The sequence below is a fragment of the Hydractinia symbiolongicarpus genome, chromosome 13 (assembly GCF_029227915.1).
Source record: "Hydractinia symbiolongicarpus strain clone_291-10 chromosome 13, HSymV2.1, whole genome shotgun sequence".
Taxonomy (NCBI): domain Eukaryota; kingdom Metazoa; phylum Cnidaria; class Hydrozoa; order Anthoathecata; family Hydractiniidae; genus Hydractinia; species Hydractinia symbiolongicarpus.
In genome coordinates this window covers 8,977,763-8,992,979 of record NC_079887.1, presented here as the reverse complement: position 1 = coordinate 8,992,979, position 15,217 = coordinate 8,977,763, and the positions used below count along the sequence as shown (strand labels likewise).

General features: G+C 33.0%; 3 protein-coding genes across 3 annotated transcripts; 1 reads left to right on the top strand and 2 right to left on the bottom strand.

Moving 5' to 3' along the window:
- Positions 1-123: 123 nt before the first annotated feature.
- LOC130624328 (uncharacterized) lies at positions 124-1,793 on the bottom strand. The gene has a single exon (XM_057439915.1). The coding sequence runs from the start codon at positions 1,610-1,612 to the stop codon at positions 899-901; it is 714 nt and encodes a 237-aa protein (XP_057295898.1). The 5' UTR covers positions 1,613-1,793; the 3' UTR covers positions 124-898.
- Positions 1,794-1,856: 63 nt separating this feature from the next.
- LOC130624326 (uncharacterized) lies at positions 1,857-8,014 on the bottom strand. Its single transcript, XM_057439913.1, has 9 exons — positions 7,704-8,014; positions 5,996-6,071; positions 5,383-5,422; positions 4,694-4,763; positions 3,924-3,994; positions 3,775-3,808; positions 3,039-3,155; positions 2,517-2,622; positions 1,857-2,059 (listed from the first exon to the last, which is right to left on the bottom strand). The coding sequence occupies exons 1-9, from the start codon at positions 7,894-7,896 to the stop codon at positions 1,861-1,863; spliced, it is 906 nt and encodes a 301-aa protein (XP_057295896.1). The 5' UTR covers positions 7,897-8,014; the 3' UTR covers positions 1,857-1,860.
- A 15-nt stretch (positions 8,015-8,029) lies between these two features.
- Positions 8,030-15,065, top strand: LOC130624327 (protein NipSnap homolog 2-like). The gene is made up of 9 exons (XM_057439914.1): positions 8,030-8,327; positions 10,708-10,753; positions 11,211-11,305; positions 12,025-12,095; positions 12,955-13,095; positions 13,503-13,534; positions 13,984-14,072; positions 14,348-14,431; positions 14,564-15,065. The coding sequence occupies exons 1-9, from the start codon at positions 8,111-8,113 to the stop codon at positions 14,626-14,628; spliced, it is 840 nt and encodes a 279-aa protein (XP_057295897.1). The 5' UTR covers positions 8,030-8,110; the 3' UTR covers positions 14,629-15,065.
- The last annotated feature ends 152 nt before the right edge of the window (positions 15,066-15,217 follow it).

The window sequence follows — 15,217 nt, the reverse complement described above, 5'->3', positions numbered from 1 at the left end:
CATCTAACTTTCCGAAACACGCTTCGTCCGAAATTTCGACGATCCTGAAAATATTTCACGCGGAACCTTATGGATCGATTGTTTTTCTATTTTCGAAGAAGGTGACAGAATGAAAGCATTGGGTTTATATTATATATTTATTTAATTTTTTGGCCTTCCCTTTGGAAATAATTTATGCCACAATCTATTGGGAATCTTGTTAAAAAATAAATAATTTAATAAACCTACTTTTGCTTCGTCAAATCGTTGCCCTCATTTCTTACAGAATCAAAACTCGTGATAATTTATGCGCGCGTCATAAGAAAAATAAATTGCGTTATTGTCTTTTTAACAGCCTGAGTTTTCACTGTGAGATTCTTCATTAAGATTCTTCATATTGCAACATAAGGTATAATCACTTGCATTTATTTAGCTCAAAGAAGTCTAGAAACTGCAAAATTTGAGGAGTGAGATTTCACGTAATAAATTTCGAGCATTTTCTTAATATTAGAAACGTAAACTCAAGGAGTCAGAAATATAGGAAACATGTTCTGATTTTATTTAAAAGCTAATTCGAAACTAGGTAACTTTGCAGAAAAAATTATCAGGGCTACACAGATTGAATTTGGACTAAATCTACGTAATGTTGCGAAAATTGCTCCCTGTGGATATTCCTATATCTATCTATATTTTCTCGTCACCTTTTCGTGAGTATCAAGTGTTTGTGAGCTACGCATTTTTATAATTCGGTAATTAATTATGTAGCTAACAAACATATCATTAGGAGCTCATCGATTCATACCGTTGTTTAAGCATAGCTTAATATTCTTTAAAGGGGTGGATACTTGCAGGCGTTTCTTCACAGTTGACTCAATCAAAAATTATACTCTGTTAGCTATGCTTGGAGTACCTTTCTATGTTAGCTATGCTTGGAGTATCTTTCATACGCATTAATAGCGCGTTTACTGGGTACGACAGTGTCACTCAAACCAACCCGCCTTTTTCGCTTGTTGTTTTCACTGCCTTCCCATAATACATCGTCGGTATCATCAACAGTGGCTCCAGCTACGTCCGTGCATTCATTTTGGACATAAGCAACATTACAAACGCGTTCGGACTTCTTTTTCAACGTGTTCGAAACCGAGGGTTGTTTTGTGACAGAAGAGTTTTCAATGTTCTGGGAATAACACGTGTTTTTCTCAACTCTGCAGTTCGTCGTATCGTCTGTGTGAGAAGTCTCAGTCTTTGCTATAGAATGTAAAAACTTACACGCATCTCCATATTTACAAGTACCTTTTTTAAAAAAATGAAGACATAATTTCGTCGGCTCCTTCTCTTTCTTTTTCTTCTGTCTCTTATTAAATCTTTTTTCTTGCTCGCTCTCCTCCTTTGTGTTCACAAGAGGACCATGCTTCGTTAGGATAGATATCTTACGTTCTTCCGATTGCAGATAGGGATTTGAATACACAGAATTTGAAGATAATTTCCGATCCTGTAGAAACAAGGAACTTTTTCCTGTCGTCTTGGAAACGAAAGTCAATGAGGGCAGAGGAAGTTTCTTTGTGCTTTTACTTTCACTTTCGTTTTCCGAGGAAGATTCTTCTGAAGAATTGTAATCAGCAACAAGTGACATTATCTAATCTAAAAATAACTATGACATAATAATTCTACAATGATATTTTGTTTAAGAAGGTAACAAAATTGCGTTTCGTAGTAGAAAAGTGCTCAATTTTATGGAAGTTTACATCAATAAAAATGATAAAGGTAAAGATGAAATTCACCGAGCAGAGCCAACAATAAAAGCATTTTATATGCACAGTTACCTACACACCCAAATAAAAACCACTTATTTAATATATTATTTCAACATTTCCACATTTGTTAGGATATTTCTTTTTCTTTAGAATAAAATTTATATTTTACATAATCATTCATGTCTACTATGGTCCAATCTAGCAAAGTGCCATCGTTATAAATCTCGTTCACAGGAGATTCGAACGTCCATTTGTGATAACATACTTTTACATCAGCTTCATCATGATCCTTTGACTCGATATATTTTTCAGTACCAATTAACATGCTAAAAAGATCAACATACCAAAAATTGGTGCATAAAGGCATGGTTACAAATGCTAAGCGATGCTGTGTGTGATGTGTGTTAAACAGTCAATGCACTGCAGCCGGCAGTCTGCAAAGTCGCTACTTTTGCACACACTTAGGCCAGACAGACAGCGTTAAGAAGTTCCAGTCACATTCTCTAGCACGCCCGCGGACCGAAATAATTCACGTCACGAAGCCCCCGAAATTCGTGATAGCCATGCTGACATCAGCAACAATTAGCACATTTTAACAGTTTAGACTTAACCAAACGGCCTAAGATTAAAGTCCTTCGTCCATTCTGAACATTCGCACAAGTTTAAAATGTGTGAATTTAATATAGAAATAGCCTACGCGATTACTTCGAAACTAGCTGTCTTGTCTAACTCATTTTGACCAAGGTATTCGAGCAAGAAATACATGCGTATGTAAAACTATACCTTTCTTTAGTTTGAAACTTCACATCAAATTGAAAACGAACTTGTTTTGCAATTGCTCCCTCTCCAAACCGTTTTCCATATTTAAAACCAGCTAGTACACCATCACCTAGTACCAAGAAAAGAAAAAAATGGAAATGATATTAATATATATTAGATAAAAGAAATAATAAATGGATAGAAAAGGTTTATAACGGCTCGTGTTAGGCCTCAAATTTATATAGTTTCTAGCAAAATTTCGCCTTTATAAAAACTTCGAGTAACACATTGTCTTTTATGTGGTAACTATTGCCTTTTTAACGGATTAAGTTACACCGACCTTCAGTTAAGTATCGCCTATAAATTAGTTCAAACCAGGTATAGCCTTCACAAGATACGTGTTACCCGAGAACTTTATAATGTTCAAACACCAGCATATATTTAAGCTGGAAATAATACAGATGAAAATTCCCAAAAATCTCGGTTATTTTGACTACTTTGGTGTATAACGAAAATAAATAAATATACGCAACAATAAAGTTTTACCAGGGTGTTCTTCTTCAAATTCTTCAACTTCACTTTTACTTAGGATGATTTTCTGACCCATAGTTTCAAAGACGTACTCATCTCCAGGATCAGCATTTCCAAGTAAAAATCGAGCTCCTTAAAAAAGAGTTTTTTTATCAAGGTCTGAGATTTTTAAAAAAACACAAATTTTCTGGTAACTGTTTTATTACAAAAGGACAAGTAGTAATGTCTTCTTCGAAAGCAGGGTTTGAAATTCGACTTAAGTTTAGTCAATGGCTCTGCATTACATTTGTATTATTTTAAAAAAATACTTAATTCCTATATCCGCGTAAGAATTTTTTTCTCCTTGCCCAATGTTTATTTGGTTTAATGCCATCTAGTACGAGTCGCAAGCGGTTAGACTTTACGGTCACCCTTTCAATATGACTGCCAGAGGCAGGGACATTGTTGAAAGAGGTGGACTCACATTAGAAGTATTACTTGTTACAAAATACAGATTTATTTATGGGTTAATTAAACACTGCATTCGTAAAACTGCAGCGTAAATTATGTTGGTACTAAACGTAGTAGTACAAATCCTAAGGCGGTAAAAGAACGCAAGATCTATCTGTAGGGTAGATCTTGGTACAAAACACTCCACCGTAGACGTTCTGTCATATTTTATAAAAGAAGACACTGATGACCGTTAACTAGTCTTACTTCACTTCGTGTAAACTGAAGGAACATTTCTTGCATTTATTTAACTTTCACTCACCTGCAATTTGAAGATTAGCAATAGCAACAACTCTCTATAAAAAATTGTGCTGTTCTTACTAATGCAACATATTGAGTCACGTATCCTTTTAAATAACCTTTAGTAAGAATGACAATATTACTTTAAATTAAAAAAATAAATAAAAATACTAGGTATAAGTCTTTATTTTCTTGCTTGAGTTGTCCATAGCCAATTTTAAATTGGCGGCATAACACAGAACCTGCAAAGAAAAATGTTATGATAAAATTTACAGAACGAATTATTGTCGTACCCATGTATAGTATTTCTGCGCATTTTGACAATAAAAAGATATGACCGGCTATATATTTGTAAAATTGAAATTGTGGATATTTGAGGAGAAAGTTTGTTTGTTTATTTATTTATTTATTTATTTATTTATTTATTTATTTATTTATTTATTTATTTATTTAACTAATATTTATACAGGATATTTACATATCAACATATAATGCTGTTTTCCATATGTGTCCTGTGTAATATAAAAACAAAAGCAAATATAAATATAAATATGAGGAATGAAAATGCATAAAACTGTAAAAACAAAAGACTGAAACTAAAACTGTCACAATAGCTAAAAACAGACAGAACCAAAATGTTGTGTATGTCAAAATGTAGTTGTTTAAAAAATTTACTTTTAGAGGAGATTTTAGGAAGTTTGAAGAGACTTTTCAAAATTAAGGAGAATTGAGGAACCATGTTCGTTTTGAGACACTATAACTTTCTTAAAGCATGCTGATTTTAAGACATCATAAGTTTGATATACAACTTTTATTTTGAGACAGCATCAGTTCTCCCATACCTCTGAATAAACACAGACCACATAATTCCATATATAACAGAATTAATAAAGCATGACACAAACTCTAGCAGTTTATGTCTCGCAATAGAATAACTTTACCCAAAAATGATTGCAATGAACTATCCACATCTTTGTTACATATACACACTGATACAACCTTTACTGCCTCCTAAAATAATATTTTTTAGGCAACGAAAATAATTTCTGTTCTACAAACTGGATTAACAGTCTGGCTAACAATGCTGAGTCACCTGGCAGAGTTGCCGCTCCTTTTTAAAGAGACAAATTGCCGGAGATTTGAGGGGGTTAAATGAGAAATTGCCAGGTTTTTTTAGAAGATACTGGTATTTTCATAAAATGAAATTAAGGAGATTTGAGGAAATTTTCATATTTTTCTTAACAAATTAAAATAATTAAGGAGATTGCAAAGGTAACAACACAAATCTGATTTCTGTACCCATGTCGCAATTCTATGCATTTTGAAAATAAAAACAAGTGACAAACTATATATAAATAGTTTTGTTAAAGGAAAATTGGGCATATTTTTAAAGAAAAACATCAATAGGTATACTGTTGGAAAATTTAAGGACTATGGAGGAGACTCTTCAAACTTGAGGAGATTTGAGAAATTTTGAGCAAGACGTTTACTCACCCACCTATTACAAAACAGACCTGGAGAGGCAAAATTATTTCTTTATGGAGAAAATTTATTTAATTCTTAAAAACTTGCTTTTCTTGACATAAATACTTCAAGTTGGAATACATGTATAAATAAATACAATTCTCACCCTGACACCAGCAGCAAATTCATTTAAGTCAAATGATATCCTAGAAGAATATTAACAAGGGGGAAAACAATGAGATACTTAACACTTGAATGGTTTGTAAATTCATTTAAAAACTAACTTTTTCAAATCAAGGAATATTTAATTTATCTTGATTTTAGTGCTATAACTTTTATTTCTAGTTGGAAAGTTGGATAATACTACTGGAAGGTCCTTGTATATGATTACAGCTCTATTTCTCTACAGACTCTTTTCTTCAGCAAGTTTGAGAAAAGAAATCAACAAAATATCGAGTCACTCTGATCGTATTTTGTATATAATTTCTGTATTTTTTTACTAAAACTTTTTACCTATGAATTAAATTTGACTGAAAACTTAAAAAAAGTAAGAACAACAAAGCTTTCAAACTAAAAACAATTTAGGATGATGTATATAAAAAGGAATATGAATGCAACATGACAACACCAAAATGACAGAATGGAGAATGGGACTATAGTATGAGACATCATGTTGATATTAGTCATAAGGCAACTATTCCTGACTGACTAATGTGTTGTGGTCTTGCTACAAACACAATATAGAATAAATATACTGAAATAATTAAATTATATATTACCTTGCATGTTTCAGCATGCGTCGGAAAAGAAACATTCCAATAAGTCGATGAAATAAACGATCTTTTGGAAAGACATCTAAAAACAAAAACATTTTAATCAAACCTTACTTTTTATCAAAAATTTTAATACACTTCATCTAAAGTACAAATTGTTTAGATTTCTTGCAGCTTTCATCATTACTTGTTTCAATTTAAATACTGGCTGTGTAAAGTGTGATGGTTCATGATAACTAGCACACAACAGTATATAAAAGTATTCACACACATCCCATATCCATACTACTCGAATGCAGTGCTAATGATCAGAGTGTATTTCACTTGCAATGGCAAACTGAGGTGTAGTTAGCTATCTAGAATCAATATAAATTGTCAATCAGTCAAGTTAGGGAGGTTTAGCAATCATCAGTTAGTTTCCTGTGACATATATGTTGGCTTGTTAATATGGTGATCGCAGTTGTCTGAAAATGAAATTTTTGATTTAATATATAGCTAACGTATATATTTTGAAATTCTTGCCATCTCCTTCTGTTTGCTTTGACATAATATTCTTGACCTTGAGTCTAGAAGCTAGTACAGCAAAATGTTGAGGTCATTCAACAAAGACAAACTTTTTTTGTACACCTAATTGCATATACTATCAACGTAAAGAATGTTTATATATGTTCTATCTGAAAATGTTTAGCATTTAGTTTGGTCCTAGCTTTATGTCGCTCTCCTAAACCTGCACATTCTTTCTCCATAGCAAAATCTACAGAAAGTGCTAAAATGGAGTGGCTCTTTTATTTACAGTTTACCTTGAGATGTTTTTGCTTATTTTTATACATCAGCATTGTATTTTAAGCCTCTTTTACCTTGTTTTGTAGCAAAATTATACAAGGTTCTGAAACATACCAAATCCAAGGTATTTTGAAAATCCACGAATTACAACACTACAAATAAGGTCTTGGGTCTAGGATTTAATTCTGGTGCCCAAATATAAACAAAGACATGCTAAAGATAGGTGATAAAAATCCCAAAAGAGCCTTTCATGTTTAGTACTTCCTGTATGCTTCGTTCCCAAGAACAGAGGGTTTAAAGTCTAACTTGCACCACTTGCGCTGCGGTAAATCCAAAAAATAGTTTTGGGTTTCAGTAGCTAAAAATTAAATATTGAATACTCTAAGAATCCCCATCTGAGACATTTCCCTTCTTGAAAAAATAGACCGGTTATATCCCTCGAAATTTCTGAGGCTAGCCATAAAATATGCGCGTCTATGTACATGTATACAGCCTCTAAAAGCCGTGTTGTCGTTGTTGTCGTGTGTTTGTCAGAGAAACAAAATTCAAAATATTCTTTAAACAAAATATTTTGTGGCGCCGTAGATTAGTGGTTATAGCTCTCGTACTCTGTGCGGGAGACCGGGGTTCGATTCCTCTTGACGGCGATTCAACATGGGCGAGTGAATGTTACCATAGCCCCGGGTTAACCCAAGCCATGTGAGGGAAATTGGGGAGATGGCACACTGTGTGAGCCGTTGGATGTTGCCGGGAGTTGTCTAGTAGAGCGTGGGCCCTACTAATTGGGTCTGTGTAGCTCAAAATGAGCATTAAATACTCTAGGACTCTCCATCTAAGCCATGGCCCCTCCTGGAAATAATAGACAGGGTATATCCCTCGATATTTGTGAGGCTAGCCATGTAAAATATGCACATCTATCTAAAATATTTACCTTTATAGTGTTGTTTCCATGGAAAACTTTCTTTTATTTCAGGTCTAGAGGTAGAAACGAACCTTATTGGGACCCTGAAAAATTGATTATTATCTCCGACATGAACCGTTTGCATATATTTTCGAAAGCAAAAGCGTCCAGCGGCCATATTCCTGGAAATTAATGCCACAAAAGAAACGGCAGCCGATGACATAGGTACTAAGTTTTCGTTTCTAAAAAAGACCTTTAAATAAATCCAAGTGTATTTAAATGTAACCTATATAGCTGTCTAATGAGGTGTTAAAATAATTTTTTTTCTGCTAACTTAATGCATATGCCTTTTTTAAATTTAGTACGGATCGCTTATGGTAGACCAATGTTGCACATGCGTCTACCGTTGAAATTAGACCAAAACAAACTTTATCAAGATGGCGACTGCACTGCAATGTTCTGTGCGATCACTGCTTTCCAAGTGTAATGGTTCTGTTCTAATCAGATCTCTATCGACCACTATTCCGAAAGGAAAAGATCAAGAAAAGAAACAGGGAATACTACAAAAGTTGCTTGATTTTAGTGATGTTTCTCCTATTATGGACGCCCATTCTAAAACTTTGACGGCAAACCCAGCAACTTACGAGCTTCAATGTGAGTAATTTTTTATTTATTATTTTAGCTAGCCGTTGTTTGTATTGTAGCTATCATATAGCTATCATATGTGTGTTGCACCCTACAGTTTGTACAGTCTGTAAAAAGTACAACACTTTTCTTAAAACAGTCTTAGTATTCAAAAATGTTTGCAAATATGAAGGTGAAGTGTAAAGCTATACATTTGTCTTCAAATACAGAAAAATATTAGGACATTTTTTGATGTTTTTTAACTAGCATACCTAGAGATGATAGCTAGCTAGCTCCCTGTGAAAGTACAGTAGTAAAATTTCACTTAGGTGGATATCACTAATATCTGGTATTAGAGTCATTTGAGCACCAAAAATAGAGTGGATCGGTCAGTCGGCGAATGATAACTCAAAAATTCGAAACATTGTATCCATTAACGCGCGCCATTAAATTGCTGACATTTAATGATAACTTTGGCACCTCGTTTAAATAGAGTTTCCACCCGCCGTTTTCAACTACCTAGTTCTCAGAACCTTTTTCACATTTTAAAGCGAAGCACAACAATAATTGTAAGTGAGGAAACAACAAGCGTATAATATTTTTTGTCATTTTAGTTTTTTGGACTCAGTATATCAAAAATTTCGATCAAAAATTAGGGTCGGTCGGGTGACTCTAACATCAAATATTTTTGACGCTTGCCATAGGTACAATTTCGCCACACAGAAATAAATACCATTCACCCTATTGTGCATGAGGTGTTTGTACTTGGTTTTAATGCCTCTTCTATAAATCCATCTTTAATAAAAAAGACAAATATTTCAATAAGCAAAGAAAATTTCACTGGATCTCTGCTTCATATCTCTTCCACACCCATGTTTTCTTGATTTTTATTTTCCTTGTGAGGTTGGTACAACTTCGCCAGATTTTAATTTGATGGATGTGAAAATCTTCTACTTCAAATTTTTTAAAAAATGTCAGTAACAAATTGCTTAAAAATAGTATTGAGCTAGAGTTGCTTTGATTACCTGCCGGGCATATCTTCCCTCTTTTTCTGGTCCAAAACCTGACTAGCGAAATTATACCTTCGCTGTCAAAATTGCGCCTTTTCAGGCTTTTTCAGTCCAGCCTATGCGTGACACATGAGTGGTTAGGATTAAAATATATTTTTAACCATGGGTGCCTAGCAATATTTTATTTTAGAAAAAGCAGTTAGGATACCATCTTAATTTTCTATCGCTGTGGGACAGTTTAGGCTTGAATTCTCTGTTCTTAGTAGTGGAGCATGTATAATTTATGATGGTGTTCAGCTGCAAGAAAGTGAAGTCGTTAATCCTATTTACAACGGCAATTGTCAATGTTTTTTAACCATTGTGAAGAAAAATCATACACATATTTCATGGAAACAAAATAATCACGCAACAAGATATCTGGGAAAAATATTAAAAAACAATTTTTAACCCTGCACTAATTATTATATATAATTATTGCAAAAGGAAGTACAGCAATATTTGTATGTTCCGTTAACTAATGAATTTTATGACCCATCCTTAGCCTTTTAATGTTAAAGATTGTTATGAGCTGTTGTTTAACTGTCCGTAACCTAATTTATATATTGTTTCACAAGTAGTTACAAAGTTTAATTAATGACTTCACCTACAATTTTTTCTACATATAAGATTAGTTTCCTGGCTGTGAACTTTGATGGAACTTGTGTACAAGAATAAAGAAATTTAGTTTTGATTTTGCTTCTTGAAAATTCAATTTCTTTAAGATTGCATGCGTGGATCCACTGTTTGAAAAATCAACAAATCGTACATTTTTGTGTAGGCTGCCATGTATGTTCACAAAAATGTAAACAGGTTTTATCAAGGAAACTTTCTGATTTGCAAAATTAAAAATTGCTCTCTTCATTTTAACTTTGTAGCCTACATTATGTTTTTTTAGCCGGCTATCCTTTTATTTTATGCATTTTTAGCATTCCTTTTTCCAAAGAACTGAATTTGTTTTAACAGTATTTTAATAATGGGGGATATAACAAATGTGATTTGTCAATTAATCTGAAATTGTTAAGACATTTTTGAATACAAAGACTGTCTCTATTTTTGGAAAAGAGACATACTGACAGGATCCAGGGAATCAAGATCCTTCTTGTTACAAGTGAGAATTAACTGGAGGACACTTTAGAGTCATTATAATGATTTTTACCATAAAACTACTCAACTGGGTGAGTCTACAATTCCCCCACATGAGAACCTGGAAAAAATGTCTAAATTTTCAGTAATATTATAATGATTTTATGCAGAATAGGAAACAGAACATTTGCACGCTATTGTAAATTTGACTATAAATTTGTAAATAAGACTAAATTTAGAACTATACTATATTTAACACTATATTTCTTATATTTTAGTTGAATATGTGAAACCAGGGTATATGGAGCAGTACTTAAATGACACGTAAGTCACATAGTTTTAAAGTTGAATATAATGATAATCAAATGCACAAGAGGAAGAACAATGTGTGTTTTTGGACAAAACAAATCAGCAATTTAGAAAAGTTCTGTTTTCAAAATTTTCTTGACTGCATTACAGCAATAATATTGGCTTAGGTGTTTTTTATACTTTGATTATACAGTTCTAACCCCCTCACTTTTAAAGTTCTTACTCTCCTTCCTGGTTACCTTTTTCCATCAAAGGCTTTATGTAGTAAACATACATGGGTATAAACCATAGTATGTAAAAAACACAGGGTCACATTAGGATTTATTTCTAAACTCTAGAACAGTTTTACTTTAAATACAGCAGAAAACATGTCTCCCTTTCTTCAACAATATGTAAAATGAAGCGCCTCCATATAATTATCCTGTTTGGTAGCTATACTCTGCTTTCTAAATTTTCTTTCTTTATTTTTTAGGTCTAAAATGTACTCAGAGCTAGATAAGAGTGAAGCATACCCAGGAAATTTAATAGGTAGTTGGACAACTTTGTACGGTGATTGTGATGCTGCTGGTATGTACGTTTTTTGACAGTATTGTTCATTTCAGCCTCATTTTCAGTGGTGAAGTATTAAAACTTGTGTACATTGTTATGCGTCATTTTAATATAATGATCTTATGATCTGTATAGTGTCCCTTAAGGTCAAAATAAGCTATAAGCAATCAAATCATTGAAAACTTATTTGAATAACCATGTTATGTGATAATTGCTGGTTTCTACATTTAACATGTAGCCTTAAAAACACCTTCTTGTTAGATGTGCAAATTTTTTTATAGTCTATGTGGCCAAACCTGTATTTCAAACATGCACTATCTCTAAATACGTGCAGTGATGGTTTTTGTTCGAAAAGTTTAATTAAATTCCCAATTTTAACTTATTCAAAATTTCGGTCTTCCAAATTTATAAAAATGTATGTATTTTGTTTCATGCGTACAGATTAATCAGGTTAACGGATTATAACTTTTTGCATCAAGTAGTAATTATGGTTGATAATTGTAATAAACCTGCATTAGCTTTCCAATTACTCTGAAGATGATTAGTCGAGTGAAACTTAAACCCACAAACTTGTACAAAAGGGAGGTACTCATTTAAGAAAGGGGGCTCTATACAGCATTGGTGCTCATTCCAGTAAATTTCTTACCTTACGTATACTCCATTGTTAGAAGTTATTTCTTTAGTTTTCTTGTAATTACCTTGAATCATGTCTCCCCTGATTTTCTCTTTTATTTCAGTTCATCTCTGGGTTTATAAGGACGGATATAAAGGCGCTTCGAAAAAAATTGATTACTTGCGCGAAAACAAAGTAAGTTCATATGATACTAAAAATATTAGCTTAAGCAAAATAAGTTGTCTGCCTATCAAGCATAGACATTAAATCTGAAAATTACTGCCAAATATGTTTGAAGTATTGCTGTAGCTATTTTGCCTACCACACAAGCTGGCTATCATTCATGCTAAATTTGAATTGAGCTGGAAATTGGCCTAACAGGAAAAAAATACCTATAATTGATAAAAACTTGTCTATAATATCATTTTTAACTTCAGGTAAAAAATCTTTCAAAGGCATAATAAGCATCATGTTTTTTCAATAATGCTTCTCAAGTATTTGTAAAAAGGCATCCTAAAAATACGCATCATATAAAGGGAGACAGAAAGATTTGAAGAAATCTCTGGGTTTTCCTGTTTCTGTAAATTCAATCTCTTTCTTATAGAAGAAGATAATATGCATATTTCTCATGTAACAGATGTTTTTATTTACAGTATTTTAAAATATATTTATTTTTGAATTAATATTTGTACATGTTTTTAAATATTTTATAAGCAATTGAAGCATTATAAGCAATGTTTAAAAATACAATCAGGTTTAGAGTATGCCTATGTTAGGCTTATTTGAAAAACAAGGGTCCTGATTTGACTCTAAAACTAAAGGTAGAATTACACAAGGCCAACTCCAGACAGTGCAGAGGTGTTAATCAACTCTTATTATGTTTAAGCCGTATAGAAGTCTAATTGAAATATCCATAACACCTAATTACACATTAGAAGAATTCACCAAGGCTCGGCAATATGCTTAGCATTATGCTTGACCTTTACCCCCTCTCCCCCCTTTAAGCCTGAATGTGCGCTAAGGGTTATGCTTGTAAAAGCATGTATGTTCCTAGGAAATGCAAGAATTCACTGCTGAAAAAGGTAAGTGGTTACGAAGAAGAAGATATCAGCTTTGTCATGAATTTTCATATTGGGGAGAACCGAAGCCTAGAAAACCATCTCATATATATGAACTTAGGACATACAACTTAAAGGTGAGTTCCGCGCGCTCTCTCTCTTATGTAGTGGGCAGCGTTTGTGTTTACAGGGTGACTATTACTGTTGTAATCTACTTGAAATTAAACTCATAGTTAAAATTTTCTGGTGAATTACAAGATTTACGAATACTGACAAAACTGTTTTTGAGATATAAAGATTTGCTTACAAATTGTCTTTTCTATTGAAATCCCTTTTTTTTTTTAAAAAAAAAAAACATTTTAATTTGGAAAACACGTGCACACCCAAACTATGGAAACTTCTTGAAATAAATTCTGGACAAACTTTAATATCAACCAGTAAATGAAAACACAGTAATAGTAATTGTATGCGTAAGCATTTTAACAGCCAGCGTTACAAGTTAATAAGTGGAAGATTTCGTAAAATTATGTTGTTGTCTTTGCAGCCTGGAACGTTGATTGAATGGGGAAACAAATGGTAAGAAAATATGTTGCTAGAGAGAGAGAGAGAGAGAGAAGCAGATATTTTTTTTGCATTTTTTACATCGTATCAGTTCAAAAATTTTTTTAAAGCCGGAAAATTAATAAAAAATCGTTTAAATTAATCATTTTATTGTTGTGTGTTTTTATTTCAAATGTTGCTTTTAAGAGGCATTAAAGTCGCTTAAATATATATTATATCAGTTATACACATTTTTATTTCAACTTTTCAAAAAAATTATCTCTATTTTTATTTTGCTAAACAAAGTAACTAATTGCCATTAAGTGCCACATAGTGGCCTCACCTACGTTACAGTAACTCCCAGATTAAACTCCTAATTGTAGAGCGTTAGGCATTGTGCAGTGAGTCCACCATTTTGAATTAGCTTGTAGCTTTCTGTCAGAGATCTAAAAGTTTTCAATTTATTGTGTAGTTACCTGTTTTAGGGGTCAAGCAATTCAAATACGAAGAAAAGACGCTGTGGGAGGTTTCTTTTCACAAGTAGGAGATTTATACCAAGTCCATCACATTTGGGGTAAGCACATTACATCTCGGGTAAGCCGAGGTGATTCATAACCGCCTGAAGGGCTAGTATTATGTCACATTCCGGTTGTCTTTGGTTACCAGCGAAATTTTATTTTCTCGCCACAAAAAGTCAAGAAGGAATATTTTTACTAAGACTTCAAACATAAAACTTTAATTAAGCAAAGTGTGGACAACACGAGTAAAATATCAAAAAATCAGCCCATAAACTCCTATAGATTTAAGGAAGCCATGACCATTCACCTCCTTATTGATGTTTTTTTGTAGCATACAACGATTTAAACCATCGTAGAATTGAACGAGAAAACATGTGGCAGATACCAGGCTGGGATGACTGTGTAGCATCTACGGGTGAGTGTAATTTATGGTAAAAACTTGTGCGGGTAAGAAGATTTACCTATAAAATTATTATAAATCTAAATTTCTAAATGTATTCTAGTGTGACGGCATACTTGGTTTGTTAATCTTTTCTTTTTTTTTTAGTTCCGCTTATTACAAGCATGCGAGCGAACATCCTCCAACCGACATCATTTTCACCAATGCAATGATTGTAACACAAATCGGCGCCTCATGCAAAGAAACCATGGTGAATATATTTGCCGTTTAAAACATCGAGAACATACATAATGTGTATTTATATATCTCAGTAGACATTTTTTTCTAAAGAATTTATTACGTGATGTATTTTACCTGTTTTTACAGAACAGCATTAAATAGCTCTTAATTTTATTCTGTGTTGGTCGTGCATACGTGAAGTGAGTCTTGTGTTTATTTTGTTTGCGTTGAGTTGATGAAACTTTCATAGAACGTTTTTTGCCTGCATGATTTTGCGAGTATTCATCGCTTTATTATTGCGAGTTTATTTTTCGAGTTGGTTGACATTACGTGTAGCATCTACTCGGCTGGTAATAATTTTGTAGATAGTTTATAAAATACAAAAATATAAAATTGAGAATTCTGTTTAACACAAGGAGTTAAAATCCAATACGTAGCTTTGTACTTCGCCATTGGTTCACCTTCCACCATTTAATCTGCCAACATTTTCTAAGTAAATAAAATTTTCTGTCGGTCTGCGAAAACTGGGTCGTGTTAATCCATGCACGAAATCCCTTAATTGAAAATAACGAATACGATATG

Excerpts from the sequence above, each read along its gene's own strand:
- LOC130624328 (XM_057439915.1), bottom strand. The coding sequence starts at position 1,612 with ATGTCACTTGTTGCTGATTACAATTCTTCAGAAGAATCTTCCTCGGAA.
- LOC130624326 (XM_057439913.1), bottom strand. The coding sequence starts at position 7,896 with ATGTCATCGGCTGCCGTTTCTTTTGTGGCATTAATTTCCAGGAATATG. Across the intron at positions 3,809-3,923 it reads AAAATAAAGACTTATACCTA|AGAGTTGTTGCTATTGCTAA; the intron begins GTATTTTTATTT and ends AATTTTTTATAG. Across the intron at positions 2,623-3,038 it reads ATTTGAAGAAGAACACCCTG|GTGATGGTGTACTAGCTGGT; the intron begins GTAAAACTTTAT and ends TCTTGGTACTAG.
- LOC130624327 (XM_057439914.1), top strand. The coding sequence starts at position 8,111 with ATGGCGACTGCACTGCAATGTTCTGTGCGATCACTGCTTTCCAAGTGT. Across the intron at positions 13,535-13,983 it reads ATTGAATGGGGAAACAAATG|GGGTCAAGCAATTCAAATAC; the intron begins GTAAGAAAATAT and ends TACCTGTTTTAG. Across the intron at positions 14,432-14,563 it reads TGACTGTGTAGCATCTACGG|TTCCGCTTATTACAAGCATG; the intron begins GTGAGTGTAATT and ends TTTTTTTTTTAG.